General features: G+C 42.3%; 1 protein-coding gene across 2 annotated transcripts in view; it reads right to left on the bottom strand.

Annotated features, from left to right (window-relative positions):
- Positions 1–12,002: 12,002 nt before the first annotated feature.
- FOLH1B (folate hydrolase 1B) overlaps positions 12,003–16,250 on the bottom strand; it is a 31,209-nt gene continuing 26,961 nt past the window's right edge. Inside the window, exons 18-19 of one of the 2 annotated variants that reach the window (XM_040584099.1) lie at positions 15,405–15,497; positions 12,003–14,350 (exon numbers count right to left, since the gene is read on the bottom strand). In XM_040584099.1, coding sequence (XP_040440033.1) covers positions 14,161–14,350; positions 15,405–15,497 — 283 coding nt within the window. In that variant the 3' untranslated portion in view covers positions 12,003–14,160. Of the gene's footprint in view, positions 14,351–15,404; positions 15,498–16,250 lie in introns of those variants that run through there. The other variant, XR_005826408.1, reaches the window with a different exon arrangement.

The following is a 16,250-nucleotide window of genomic DNA, read 5'->3' as shown; positions in this document are numbered from 1 at the left end:
TCCTCCCTCTCCTCCTCCTCCTCCCGCCCTCAGCCCCAGGGCTGCCCTTGGCTGCTGTGTCTCTCAGCTCTCGTTCTGCCTAACCAGCCTTAATCTCCAGATGACGATGATTTTCTGAGTGCAATAAAACACTTCTTCATCTCAATCCACAGGACAGTTTGTGTGTAGCTGTATGTGTATCTCTGTAACAAATATGCATCTAGACTGTGCGCCAAGCAATGCATAAATACTAATTTAAAGGTTAATTTCTATTAAGTATCAGAACTTTCCAGTTTTCAAAGTTCCTGTTTTAGGCTTAACCACAATCAGTATTTGTTTCAGTGGAAGTGGCCAAGAGATGAAATGGAGGAAGGGAAAACTTGTTTTCTCTTTACGCAGGAAGCTCTGAATTGCTCCCCTTTGTAATCTGTGGTTACATTAATCCTTGGCAAGTGATGAATACTTAGAGCAGCTCAGGATACAATTTAGATTAGCCAATGGGGACACTTCCAGGCATCCAATTTGCAGCTGGGAATAGTTGCAAAATTATTTTCTATATTTTCTAGCTTTTTACATTTTGGATTACAAGGTTCTTAGGATCAGGTTTTCCTAGACTAATTCAGCCAAATCCATCAGCATCTCATGGGAAAGGACAGAACTTCAGCCTAGGGAATAGTCAAGATAGTTTCATAGAAACATAGAATCTTCGTATTTTGTACAAATTTACCCTGGCCCTGCATGTTGCTCCCTGCTGGTGAGTTCCTGCACAGCCATACAGAAGCCAAAACTGATGCTTCTGGAATGGAGGACCTGCCCATCGTGAAATGAGTTATCTGACTAAAGACAGGAAAGCTTTTCTGGGAGCCTGCCCATGCTCTGAGTTCTTACCACTCACCCGCAAAAGAGTCCAAAGTAGATACATTTTGTGAAAGACATGGCAATGCTTCAAGTATTAAAACTTTCTTAAATACACTAGTTTGAGCTGAAAATATTCAGGAAGAGCTGAAAAGACTGGTTAATGTCCTAATTACTTCACTAAGGCTTTTCAGAGATTAGAGAAGAATTACACCACTTGGGTATCATGCACCAGTCACAGCCACTGTCATGCATATGGCTCGATGTCTTTGTTCAAATGATAAGCACGTCCAGTCCTGTGATCTGTTTTCTGTCATTTCCCAACTGCTCATAAGCCATCACAAATTCTGAACAGCAAGGACTTTTCACACCAACATCTCACTTGACATATACAAACCAGATGGAATTCCACCTACAGAACTTATAAAGAATGAGCATATTGATGTATTATTAGCATTTATATAGAACCACAGGTGTAGGACTGACACATAATAGACAGTAAAGTGACAAGGGCTTTTTGAGATTACTATCTAAATTAGACCTCACATGATGATAACATCAGTGGAGGAAGAAGGTAAGAATAGCAACAGTGAGAAAGTATGAAATGTATTTATTTCTATGCCTACATATTTTAAAGTGATAAGGGCATCAGCAACGTTGAGGCTGAAATATAGCAGCAACCAAATAGCTTCTACCACTTAAAATACAGCCTTAATACTATTAGTTATTAGTTGTGGCATGTTCTTACATTCCATGGATTGGCCACTGGTGGAGGATATTATGTTCCATTTAAAATGAAGTAAAACATAGAGTATAAATCTATGCCTTGAATCACACATTCTCCACAACAGGACAGGGGTGGGAAACAAGATGAAGAAGCTTATGGGTTGAGACAAAGACAGGGACATCACTTGCCAATTACCATCATAGGCAAAACAGACTCGCCTTAGGGAGAAATAATTTAATCTGTTGCAAATTAAAGTTGACTTTGGAAGTGGGAAACAACGACAAAAATTACAGCAGCATCTCCCACACAGCACCTGATCTTTCCAGCTTAATTTTACTTCTCCACTGCCGGCTCCCCCACGCCGCAGAGCTGCCGTACCCGACGCAGGGATGCAGGAGGCCCCCCGGGACCGGCCAGATGCCCGAGGGTATCTGCAGCGCTGGGAGCAGTGGCACCGCTCCGCGCAGCCGGTGCTGGGTGCCGAGCAGAAACGCCCAGCGCCGGCCGGGAGCCGGCGGGTGCCCCGGAGCTCTGGGCAGGGCGCAGCGGCACGGGGCGGCGCTGGGCTCAGCCCTGCCCTGCGCTGCGCGGCGGCTGCCGGCCACGAGCCCCCCCAGCACCGACGCGGCGCTGCTGCGGAGCCGGCGGTCGGGGTGACGGCCCTGCGCTGCGCAGCCAGCTGTGAGCCAGCTGCCAGCCACGGAGCCAGGGCAGCGCCAGCCACCACAGCCGGGACGACGGTAAATATCCAGCGCAGTTCCAGAGGCCTTAGCGTGCCCACCCGGCTCCGCACTCCCCCCGGCGCAGCGCGCTGCCCTTCCTCGGCTTCGCAGGGCTCGGGCCGCCGGGGAGCCGGGGCGGCGCTGGGCCGGGGCGTTACACACCCGGGCGGCTCCCCCCGCGCTGGCCCCGGGCGGCTGCTCCCTTGTTCGCACGTGTCGTCCCATTTGTCACGGCCTCAGGCCCAGACGGGGACACAGCTGGGCGCGGGCGCTCCTGTCCCCTCCCTGCGCAGCCGCTCAGCCGGAGCGCCCGCAGCTTTCTGCAGAGCCCTGGTCCGGGGCAGGGAGGCACACGCAGCCCCAGCCGGCCCCGCACCGCGGTCCCGCAGGCAGCTGGGCGCTCGCCGCAGCCGTGGGCAAGGGGGGCCCGCGACACCCACCCCCTGCGGCTGGAACCGGCCTCGACATAAACCTCTGAGCTATGAACCCAGGGGCTGCTTCTGCTGGTTTGGCGGGGAGCGCACCTTTGGGAGCTTTCCTCATGATCCGTGTTTCCTTATTAGATGTATACATACGTGTGTGTATGTGGAGATATAATATGCAGTATATACACATATAGAAATGCCCTCATATTTATACACATAAAGTATGTCTGCGTATGAATAAGTATGCATTTATACACGTTCATACACCCACATATATATATATGTACACACAGAAATGTCTCTCTACACGTCTGCATATTGTTCTATATGGGCATTTCCTGACGTAAAGGAAGCGGGGAGCCAGTCAGAGGCTGCCCTGGGATCATGGGGGTGTGATGGTTTCAGAACGTACCGGCTGGTCGGTCACAGAGTAGTAGGGAAACAGGCGGGGCGCGAGCCAAGAGTCACGTCCTGCGCTCAGTACGATGCGGAAGGACGTCGAGGGCGTTCTGCGTGTGTGACACGGGCTCCACACAGACCTCACTGCCAGGTCATGTGCTGCCGCGTGCACAGCCAGGGTGCCTTGTGCTCACTCTCTGGTAATTTTCATCTGAGGCCACCAAAGGAAAACTTTTCATGGTATCTTAGCTGTTGTGTCTCAGAAAACCTCCACTGTCCATGGAATCCCTTACAGATTCACATGCAGAGGCAGATGGCTGCTATTCTGAATTTCCTGATTGAAATGTTATCACACGTTGCATCAAAGCCAGGGCACACTTTTACCAAAGATCGTTCCTAATCTGATGTTCCAGAGATGTAAAAAACCCCTCCAACTGTCAGAAATGTGTAAGTCTAAGTCGATGTCAGTAAGACAATACTGACATCCTATTAATAGCTTAGTAACTTCATAACATCACGGCAGAATCTAAGGTCTACCAAAGTATTTCAACCGATTTGTGTGACAGACGTCTGTGGGTAGACCATGTCATGGGATCGGGCATAGCACGCTTTTAATTCCTATGTAAGGGAATGCGTTTATCTGCTGCCTTACGGTGATTGCTTTCATTATTATTTGAACCAATAAGACCACTAATTACATAATACGATGCCATTAAGCTACACAATTAGAACACAGTCTAGATGAGGCTCTGAGCCTTAAACTTACAGGCAATTTCACATCTATGCTGCTGTTTCCTCTCCCGCTCCGGTTTTCGGAGCCAGAACTGTCCCAGAAATGTCCACAGATACAAAGGACGTGCATAAGACTCATGTTGTGTTACAGAGTCAAGTGGGATATTCTCACGTTAATCAGAAAGTGTTGAGAAAAACTATTGATTTACAATAGGAAGAGTATTATAAAAGGCTCTGGCATGACAACTGTTAGTCCTGTTGCAACACGTGTCACTTGGAGTGGCTGAAGTAGCACCAGGACAGGTGCTTAGGGCTCACGGGGTCAGACTGGACTAGGCTGTACGGAAAGCTGCCTTTTCCCGGTCTGTCACCCGAGGATACAAAGTGCAGAGGAGAGACTGTTGACTTCAGTTTGAAGTAAAGTCCTTCCTCGGAGTGGAAACCTGATTCAAATCCAGACAGCTCAAGGTTAAGATCCTCTCATGAGCGATTCTTTTCTGACCTGAGGCAAATCCACTCAAATCGTATTTTGACCCAGCTTGGTTCTTTAGAACTGTGAAATCAAGTCACGAAATCATACTGGGAATGCCTGATCATGCTGTTTCATTTCCAGCGTGGTCTGTGAAGCTGAGGTCTGTAAGGGCTCTTCCTGAAATCCGTGCAGGCTTTTGCTGCTTGCTCCCGAGCCCTGGATGTGGGGATAAAGAAAAGGCTTTGTTCACTGTCTGGGTGCCAGGCTGCAGTGATTATGCCTTAAAATGTAGTGAGGAAGCAACTGGCACTGAATCTGGCTCTGGGAGCTCACCTGCAAATCAGTTCTGTGCACACCTGCCTGCAGTGAGGGGCTGCCCAAAGCCTCCCACAGCTTAAATCCTGGTCTGGGGAGAAGAGACCTCCTCAGGTGAGCATGGAGGGAGCAAACAGCTCAGAGGAGTGTGAAGTGGCTGCAAAGGTGCTTTGCTGCACGTAGGCACGTTCCAGGGCAGCACTTGGGTGGGTAAGTGATTATATATGGTATGTAATAAAGGACCTCGCTTGGGGTCTGTGCCTTCATATATCACAGATGTCTTGTATTTTTGTGGCACAATGTTGAAGTTTCACAGTCCTAGTATGGCTTGTGAATGTATTTTCCCCTGTTGTTGATCAATTTTTGAATATTTTACTATATATATGCATATTTTACTACCCGGCCTGTACTAAATACTTTAGCAGATGTGCAGGGATTCTTCACAGGGCACTGGGCATCATTCAAATGATAAGCTAGAGACAGGTTTTTGTGCCTTTGGACTGCATCCTTTATGACCCGGACTACTACATTTTATGAGTTGTTCTAGAAGCCCTGAATGCATTGCATTAGGTGTCTGCTAAACATATTGGTAAACCAGCACAGAACGGACTGAGCAGGCATGAAAGGTGGGTCACCTCATCCCTTTTAGGTACCTGCAATGCCAGTTCCCCACCTTCTGCAGCAGGCTTCCTACTCCGGAAGTCAGGGGTGAGAAATGTGTGCTTTTTAGGTACAAATCGTTTGACCTGCTTCAGACAGTGATTTAGAATGAGACAAGTTATATCTCAGAAATGTTTTTTTCTTTTTATCTGCTTTTTATAAAGTGAGTCTTGGGTATAAATTGGGTGTTAGGTACAGGAGGGTGACGTTCAGTGAAATGAGTCCCATCCTAGCAGAGTAGGAGCAGTATAAGAAACCCTACGCTGCACACACTGAAGTCTTGTTAACTTATTCTATCCATTTTTCTATTATAGTTTAGATTTACATTTTGCTTTATGCTGAACTAGAGCTGACCTTAATGTATGCTGTTGACCAGTGCAAAATGCTTAATGCCGTTAAAAGAAGTGGCTGCTCAGAGATCCTGGTGAATTCTCTGCATATGCAGTCTTCAGAAAATGATGCAGATAAAAATGTTGTGCTGCTGTAGAAGATTTCTACAACAGTCATGAACAAGGTGCAGAAACAATGAGCTACAGTCACAGTTGTGGTGGGTTAACTGTGGCTAAGGACCACAGTCTCCCCAGCTGCTCGCTCACTCCCCTATTCTAAATTCTAAATATTCTAGATTCTAAATATTGAGCGGGTGGAAAAGAACAGAGATCTTGGGTGCCCTGGACAGATCCATGCACTGATGGAAATGTTTTAGCAGTTTCTTTGTGTTTCCTTGGCTGCCCGATGGCTCAGACATGCCAGAGCAAGAGTGGGAGTTTGATACAAATGGCAGGGCAGTTTGTTACTCGGAAGAGCCCTGGAGTCGCAACATTCCCCTAAAGTGAAGTCCCCTGTAAAAACATCCTCATTCTGACTAGGTTGAGGTGCTGCAGCTATTGGCAAATCTGAGCTGATCTCTTCTCCCTTAAACTCCTTCAGGGCTTGTAAATGAGTGAAATTGTCACTTTCTTTCCTAGTGAATATCTTCATAATCCAGTCCTGCAAACTTAGCCAGTCCTATTTAAATCCATGCTCTTCATCAGGCATAGAAAAGTAATGGACTTCACACAGGTATTGCTTGAGCATGTTACCAAACAACTGTGCCATCACCTGTTCGCAAGGAAGTTGGTTTCTCAGACTGTTGTATTCCTGCTCCAGTATTGAATAAAGCCACATTCTGAAATGTCATAGTTTCATAAATTGGAAATTCTGGGTTCTTTCCAGCCTGAAATTCTTGAAAGATTAATTCTTGTCTCTCAGCCAAGTAAGGGATTACTTACTGCTTCTCCCATGGACTGCTGGAGTGGGTCCAGAGGAGGGCCACGAAGATGATCGGTGAGATAGAACACCTCTGCTGTGAGGACAGGCTGAGCGAGTTGGGAGTTCTCAGCATGGAGAAGAGAAGGCTCCAAGGAGACCTTATTGTGGCCTTTCAGTACTTAAAGGGGGCTTATGAGAAAGATGGAGAGACTTTTTATTAAGGCCTGTTCTGACAGGACAAGGTAATGGTTTCAAACTAAAGAAGGGTAGGTTCAGGCTAGATATACTGAAGAAATTTTTTACAATGAGGGTGGTGAAACACTGGCACAGGTTGCCCAGAGAGGTGGTAGATGCCCCATTTCTGGGAACATTCAAGGTCAGGCTGGACGGGGCTCTGAGCAACCTGGTCTAGTTGAAGATGTCCCTGCTCATGGCAGGAGGGTTGGACTAGATGACCTCTAAAGGTCCCTTCGAACCCAAATTATTCTATTCTATGAATCCGCTTGCTATGCTGTGGAGGCCAGTGTTAAGGAGTGACATTACTACACAATAATTTTTGTTGCCCATCTTGGATAATACGTTTTATACATAGACATTTGAAATTGCTTGCTGGTATGTTGCAAAAGTATTCCTGAGCTATCTCATCTACTTTCTTCCTGGGAAGATGAGAAAAACAGCGTATAAAGGCTAAATAAATACCATTCATCCAGGCAAAACAGAAGTTTTGGCTTGATAACAGATTTTACAGATGCTACTTTCTTCCCTTTTGGAAGGGAGAACAGGCTGCAGCCATCCAGATGCTTTTTAAAGAATGTGAGGAGAGAGCAGCTAGAAGTAAATTTTCCAGAAGAAGGGAGCAGGAATAAAGCTGCTTACTCCTACACCCACTTCCATTTTCTTCAGTGCCTGGGCTGGAAGACAGGGTTCTTTTTAGCATTGTTTTGCTGCTCTTTTCTTGTCCCTCTCTTTTTGTTTCTATATCTCCTTTACTTTCTCCCCTTTGCTGGTACTACCAGTTCCAAGATGCGCAGCATAAGGAAGGCAGTATTTATCTTGCATGTTCAGTATTTCTTCAGTCTTGGGATGTGGCCTAAATAACCCACTATACACGTTACTAAATCACAAAGCCTAAGTTGTAGTATCATGTCTTACAAATGCTCCTCAGAATAACTGGAGCCAGAGAAAAATGAGCCCGATGTGGTGAGATCTGACATAGAGCATGCCTGGAATGCAAGTCATATTTGTGAGGAGGTGGAAGAAGCCGCTTCAAATGAAACCTCATCGCACTCTTAGCTGCTACTGAGCATCTCACATAGCAGACAAGGAGAAAACTCAGAGCTGTTATGACAATCAGTATCCCATAAGACTAATTTCTCTTTGAGTCACTCCCTGACCAAATCAAAACCACATCCGCTGCCCACTCTATTCTATTACATGGGGCTTTTCCTGCTAGAACTAAGATATTACCAGTGCAAGACACTGCTAAGGCTGATGCTCTGGTAATACTTGGGTATTTTACTCAATATTGAAAATACTTGCTTTAGTCTAAGTTGAATCAAAGTTAAGGCTTGAGGCTGATGGGAGATAAAACCCACCCTAAATAGTCACAAAAATTATGCAAAACGAACTGTGAAAGGATTACTAGGAAAATGGACTTCTTTTACCCGGTGACAAAACTGCAAAAAAGATTGAAAACACAGACAAACTCGTGAACATGCAGTACTTCTTTCAATTAATATCACTTTCAAAACTAGCAAGAAAACTATCACTTGCTGCGTAGGCCTCATGTTGAGCTTAGGAGTGGTGAGAATTGCTTGTGTTGAGAGCGAAAACAAAAGTAAGATTCAGCTGAAGCTAACAGAACTTGCAGATAGTTACATATATTCTACTTAAAAAATAATACAAAAATTTAAAAAAATCCAAACAAAACCATCCCTGGTAAACTAGAAAAGCTCAAAAAAAAATCAAGGAAACACATGCCGAATACAAAACTAGACATTTGTGTGTTGAATGCATAATTATGCTATGCAGCCAATTAGCAAAACCAGCAACAGTATGTAAAAATGCATAATACGCAGAACAAATGCCAGGGCTTGTAAAGTGTAGGTTGTAGCTGCTCAGCAACTGGGATCCAAAGGTTAGTATCTGCAGCAAAAAATAAATGCTACTGTTCTGCCACTTGACCTAATGTTTGACTAAAGGTTGAACTTGTGCTTTGAGAGATCAAAGGGCTCTGGTTTGTGGGAAAAGCAGCTCTTGCAGGAAAAAAAGGCAACAGGGGAATGCTCAACTGCAATTTCAAATGAGTAGTTTCCTTCCGATTGTGCCAATTGCACAGTCCCCCAGAACTCTCTCACGGCCTCTGCAGTCTATCTGACTGCCAGAATAAAAGGGTAGTACATTTCAGTGCTTTGAATCAAAGTTTCTGTTATCTTTAACTTCAGGAGTCCATTATCAGATTCCAGCTAAACTGAAGTTTACATTGCTGACAGCTGACAAGTTCAGCTTGTAAACTTTGACCCTTTCTTCTACAAGAGGAATGCACCCAGTGAGGCAGAGAGAGTCAAGGATTGTGCGTTGAACATAAACCAAACGGTATCTTCCAGCATGCACAAGAAATGTCTGAAGAAGACAGAGCCAGCCTCCTTGGTGATGCACCGCAGGATGCTGAGAAATAGCAGTCGTGAACTGAAACAACAAGTTCTGTCCGGATATAAGGAAAAACTTTTCTATCGTCAAGGCAGTGAAGCAGTGGAATATGTTGCACAGGGAGGTTATGCAGTCTCCATCCTTGGAGATTTTCAAGACCAAACTTGATAAACCTCTGTACAACCTGTTCTGACCTTGGAGCTCACCCTGCTTTGAGTATAAGTTTGGCCTAGAGATCTTCTGAGTTCTTTTCAACCTTATGATCCTCTGATTGTGTCATACTTTTCCATTCCTGCCCTGGGGGAGCTGCTGTCCATCAAGTGCAAGAATACAATTGACTCCAGCTGCAAGAGGTGGCTGCTCTGCTCCACCATGGTATTCCCTGTAGTACAGCAGCACATTTCAAACTGCTTGTACAAGCAGAGATGAGCACAGGTCCCATCCCAAAGATCTTGACTACCAGCCATTGCTCTGCCTTAGCTAAAACAACACTTGAAAGTAAGATCTGTGTTGACAGCATCTTGATTTAGAAATTATGCTGCCAGGTGAACAGATTTTCCAGCCAAAAGAACATGAACATTGCTGGTGTCATAAAAGCAAGGAATAATTTTAATCCAGGTATAGTTTCTACCTTTTCCACACATGGGTATGCTTTCCTTTCATTTGATTTAGACTCTTAGTGCATGAGATGGTGACTGTATTGAGTTCTTTAGAAAACTTTGACAGCATCCATTTGTGATCATATGAAAGGAAGTACTTTATTTAAAAAAAAAAAAACAAACCACATTCGTTTTCATTTTACCTCCTGATTCTTTAATGTAATTGCTCAATTTGGATGCTCTCAACAATGCCACACCAGCCAGGCTCCTCCCTCTACTTACTAAATACTTGTAAAGCTCATCTTGTAATTAAGTCATCTGCTGCTCTATATAAATCAAACACTTGCTGAGTTTGTCTGCAGTAACTGGAAAAGCCAAATCAGTGTTTGCAAGTAGCTGTCTGGAATTAGGACCTTAGTTCTTACAAGTACTAATTACAGCATACTTAGAAAATAAACAAACTGAAAGTTGATTATAGTAAACAACTCTGCTAATGGCCATCTCTAGCTGAAAACATCGGCAGTTACACTAACAACTGGCTCACGTTAGATGATCAATAACCTGCAAATTCAACACACTTAGTTGATTTTGAGGTTTGTTCCTGTTAATAACTGATTTGTTTTTTTTACTTAATTCAACAGTCTTTGTCAGCCAGTTACTAAGGAATAATAGCAAAGCTTGAAAGCCAAACCAGTTAATCTGGTCAACAGCACTTGGGAAGCATTAAAAGTGGGTTTCAACTCACTGTAAAAGTCTAGGGGGAAAACAGACTTTTAATGTTGTTTGAAGTTCTATTTCACTGAAGGAGAATTAGCACACAAACTTTATCTTGACTTCTTGCATAGGAAAGGATTTCACACTCAGGGCTGAGTTAGGTAATAGCTATGCCCCTGAGATACCCTGGCAGATCTAACAAAAACCACAGATGCTTAAAAAGTAATTATTCCTGTAGACTTCTCATTGTCTGCCTTTCCTTAGAAGACTGCTTCATAGTGTACACCACCTTGCTCACATGGCTGGTTCAGACAGTTTTCTGAGCTCTAAGGATCAATGGACTGAAAATGTTTCTCCGTACAGTTAGGAAGTTTGCAAGAACATATAAACACACAGCGCTTTTAATGCCTATTACTTGTTTATTTAACAATTGTTCCCCACTTGTCTGGTAGGAACTAGATGTCTTCATTTGGTGGCACATGTAAATTGGTCTCATTTTGTTCATAAATGTGAAATGTCACCCTTGATTCTTTGTATCATCATGTGAAAGGCCATTTCTCAGTGCATGCACAACTACTATTTCATTTTTTGCTTTTGTTTAGAACTTATAATCCTAGTGACACATATAGGAAATAGACAGTTGCATAGGCATTCATGCATATATTTTGACATATGGCTTGGACAGTTGACTACAAATCATGTAACTTCAGTAATTAGCTACATAGGCTTTGCCCTTTGCTGTCCAGTAATGACACCAGCTACTTCTGCCTGAAATAGTCTTCAAGGAACTGAAGGCTGCAGTGACTAGATCTAGACTCCACAGAAGACTAACAATAAGAAATTATTCAGGGAGAAGAATGTTCTTATTAGAATTTCCACAGAAGCTCCTGACGACTAAAAAGCATCTTTATTTTAAATTCAAAAACTGATCAAGAACTTCAGAATCGGCCATAACGTGTCTGAATGCTAGGTGCTGCCACATGTTAACTTAGGGCTTGCAGAATTATATAGCTGTGCTTCCTTCCTCACAGAAATTAAGGAGTCTGAGGTATACGCTTACAAGCATGGACAGCTTACCATGCAATACCTACCACGCTTACCACCCACTGTCTGTCCTCCCCCTTCTCAGCAAGTCCACGACAAAGATGCAAAGATGTCTTAGCAGCTTTTGAAGAACAGGTACAAGTTGCAGCAAAACCAGAACATGTGCTGGTTTGTCATAACAAATTTGTAAATTGTGGGGCCATGAACATCCAAGATGATGCTGGATAAGCTAGGGATAAGAATCACGGTGGCTGTCACAAAAGATGACAGCACCAAGTATTAGGCTTCTCAGATTAGAGATCAGAAAAGCTTTATGCTGACAAGCAAGTGGAGAAATACCCCCACTGATGGCAAGGAGCATAGGGTCTTTGACCTCCAATCATTAAGATAAGAGCCTGGGTTAGGGCTTGGAGAAAGAGCCGGACCGAGACCATCTAAAGATACTCTTTTCTTAAAAAATTAAGCAAAGCTCCATTTTATTTAAAAATCCAACTGCTACATGTTGTGGTTTGCACTGAACAAAGATGGGTCACAAAGCAAACTCAAACCTGGGAGAAGGCACTGGACAGTTTAAATCTCACCTTACCAAAACGTCACATAAACCATCATGTTATAACCAGCTTTATGGATGCTTCCTCTCTCTGGACTAGTTAGCCTTGACTTTTTTGTATGCAGGGGAACAGAATCAATAGGAGAGAGAGAACTTCTGTCCCTATATCCTTTTACCTGCAGTGGTTAGGAGACAGCCCACCAATATTTTTTTTAAATGGATGTTGCTGTAGTTTAAGAGTGTAACTATCTCTGCATTTTGTGAGGTCCCGGGCCCTGACATTGTATATTTTCTGCTAGCTGTTGCCAAAAAGGGCCCTAATTAAATTTAAATGAAACAATGCTATGGTTAAACCAGAGATTAAAAAGTTACATCTTCTGGGCTGAGAGAAGAAGTTGCTGAGGAAGCTTACAGGTCATTTAGGGAAAGAACTCAACAATTTTGGAGTTTGGCACTTCAGTTCATCCTCCTAGGCAACAGAAAAATGCTCTTTTTAAGTCTCCACCTGGTCAACAGAAGCTGTTTATTGCTGCCCCCTTCTGTATGGTAAATTTATCATTCCTTTGATTCTGCAGACAAAATCATCTCGGTTAACCTAACTGATGATTTAAACTAACCTGGCTAATTTTGCCAGAGGTGGATTATAGACCATCATAATAAATTCTCCATTGGCAAAACAAGCGGTGGAGCAGCCAGCAGCGATAAAACAGCAATGTCTCCCATCAGCACAACTAGATTTGGGAGAAGACATCTCCATGGTTTTACTTCAATCACTTTCATAAAAATGTGAAAATAACTGGGCTGTAACTGTGGGTGTAAGAGTATTACCTATTATCTGGTAAACTGGATTATTTTAGAGAAAGAACAAGAGATAAGTAAAATAATGACTTCATTATAGTTACAAGCCTAAAGGGTTTTAATGTGAAGAGTAGAAATATTTATGAATAAATGAGGTCTTATGGAAAATAAAAAAAATCTACCATGACACTGAAAACCATCAGATCATGGGACAGCCTTCTAAAACATGGTGGAGGCCTCAGATAAAATGGCAGATCAAATTACACAAAATATTTGCAAGAAGTCAGTAATCCCCCAGTAGCAGTGGCAGATGAAGGAATCTGGTTTTCTGAGTCCTCTCTGTCTGATCTTGGTTGTTCCGTTGCAGTTTTTTGAGAAGTCGGTTATAAGAGTAAGCCGCACACCAAAATCAGAAATACAGACTCTACAAAGGTTGTAATTAATTGGTATCCTTTCAAAAGAAGGACATGATGAATTTTTTTTTGCTTCTAATTATCTCCATATTAAAAATACCTTGATATCAACAAGGCATAGCAGGGGTAGATTTTGGATAAAAGAATAAAAGTAGGTCTTCATCTCAAAAGATGTGTTTTGTGAGATGATTATACATCTGACAAGATGCACTGCCTTGTTTTTACTCCAGTGATTAGAAGGTTTCTTGCCTAATTTTATTTGCAAACAGCTGCAAGCCTCAGCATGTGAAGAGAAGAACATAATGGATGAGTATTCTGGGCTGGCTGCCCAAAACTCGTTATGATCATTATACATCCTGCACATGGTATGTAACAATTTTCCCATCTTCATACATGAATTTCTGTGTAAAAGGAGAGCTGAAAGGGCTATTTTGGAATATAATTATGCAACTTCAAGGTAAACGTCAACAACAAAATTAGAAACTGATAGAAACATGAAATGACTTCTGTTTTCCTGATGCACTATGAAGACTGCTACAACAATCAAGCTAGCAAAATTCACAGCTCTGAAAATAAATCCAGTGGTTAGCAATTCTTAGAATATGAAGCTGAGAGAAAATCTGAAACATTTTTACTTTCACTTCAGATCATATCTAAAGCCTGAGCTGTCTGAATGAAGTACGTTACCTTGTCACATTGCTAAATGCATTCCACTTCAGTATATTATTTGCAAAGAATAAGATATTTTTTTTTTAAATTCTGTATTCTTTGTAATAATCCTCCTAGTGTTTTTAAATACTCGGGTTTTCTGCAAACTGTCATACATAGTCTTCATTGATGATTATGTTGTTGATATTTATGGTACTTCTTTCAGTGTTTCTGCTGCTGCCTGCACAGTGAAGGCTGCAATGGAAATCTGTCTCCTAACTTCTTCCCAGGCTTCATGTTGATCAGCTTTGTTTTTAATGTCAAACATGGCATCATAGATCCCTGGGAATGATTCTCCTGCATACTTGTTGTGACTGCTCGGAGCAAAGATAATATGTCTGTAGGGAAGTTGAGGGGAAAAAAAATAGTATTCTGCATTAGGAAAATAAAACACATTACTTTCTGGATAAAATGAATCTGTTTCTATACCATCTGTTAAATTCTTTACAATGAAGATATAAATAAGATTATTGCAGCAATAGTACCTATAATCTATGATGCAAGAAAAGAATATAAACTACATCATTCCATATGAATTCCAGAAATTTATAGCTAAGAAGACTTGAGATAAAGTTGACTAAAGTATTTTCCTTCCCCTCATTTTAGATTAAATGGAAAGGTGGGGGAAAAAGAAAAAGAAAAAAAAAAAAAGACAGCTTCGTTTCTCACAGACATGCACAATCTCCAACAGATACAAGCATGCTTTGAGGTAGGAAAGCTGATGCTTTAACAAGAGACTGTTCTCAACAAATTTTTAATCCCAAACTGTGAGAGGTACAAGGATTGAAGGTCTTAAGTTTTCCTTCCACACTTACTTTTTAGTGGAATTTTTTAGTGGAAAGATTCCTGTTTTTAATTATGCAGACTGATAGAAGGACCAAGAAGCTAGACTTCACTTGATTATTCTGCCTCTCAAATATTTACTTCTTGAACTGGATGGGAGGACTGCTGAATTCACTTCGCTGCTGTTGAAGTACTGCCCTCCACACTGTATTTCCTAGCATGACTGTTATGCTATAATTGATCAATTTATAGAAACTTCAATTATACCATATTTCACTTTCAAATATCAGTAACAACTTCCTAAAGATCCTTTACTACTGAAATTACTTAAACTGAGTCCAGGGCCAAACTTTTAGATCTGTTTAGAAGACCAGTGAAATCAATGGAAATGCTGATCTGAATAGGCTTCCAACGAGACCTTTCCTCATTCTGTATAGTGTGTCACTGAAGTTTTCCCTAATGTTGTTTGCCCTTTTCAATCTTATTTGTCCTGTTTAATCTACTATTATGTTGGAAAAAATTATTACAATTCCATTTAGACACCTGTAAATTTTCAAGGCATTCTCATAGGGTACTCCAGGCAGAAAGTGAAAAATAAGCCTTTCTTACCTATAGAATGGCCTGCCAGGTAATCCAAGAGGATCAATGAAAGCCCTTTCTAGAAACATGAGCTGATCATTTAGTGATCTGACAGCAAGTAGGCTAAAAAGAAAACAGGAATATGTTAGCTGCAGAGCGTTTGGCCCACTCCCACCCCATGCCCCAATGTGCACGGCTCTGGATTTACGAAGGACAGTATATCTAAGATGTTGAACTTAAAGTGCAGCCGACAAAACACAGCCCATGTCAGCTAAACTGCACAACAGAATTATGCTGATCTGTATCATGAGACAGTCTTGTTCATAACCTGAAGGTCTCTTAAAGCTATTTTTAAAGCCCAAGGAATCGTGGCAAAGATGACAGATACTTTCAGCTATTTTATCTCATGTTGCATCTCACCCCTTTATCTCCTTTTCATTAGGATGCTTAGGCAGACTGTTCTCTTCTTTTGTACAGCAGTTTCTAAAGCCCCTCTTTTCCACAAAGCCAGCCAGCCGCAAATTACTTGAATGAAATCACACTTGTTTTTATGTAAAACCACAACATCTGAGAAACGGGAACCTTGTGATGCTAGAGTCTTCTTTTGAGTCATCCAAGAATTGTGTTGTTCTGATGGCAGACTGTAAATTCCCTACAGCAGAGACCATCTGTGTCTGTGTGCTTTGAATAGCTCTGAATTTACTCTGATGCTTAACAAATAAATGAATTGCAAAGAGGATTATACTGAATATATGTGGTTTTAGCAGTTTCCATCCAAAATAACTTGTTGTAGAGCTTCAAAGGCATTCACCAATAAAAAAATGGTAAAATCTATATCACAGCAAGCATGGAGTAACTCTACCACCATCAATGAAA

This window comes from Falco naumanni, chromosome 2 (assembly GCF_017639655.2).
Source record: "Falco naumanni isolate bFalNau1 chromosome 2, bFalNau1.pat, whole genome shotgun sequence".
Lineage (NCBI taxonomy): Eukaryota > Metazoa > Chordata > Aves > Falconiformes > Falconidae > Falco > Falco naumanni.
Note: the sequence above shows the minus strand (reverse complement) of the source record. Positions and strands in the feature narration are given on the sequence as shown.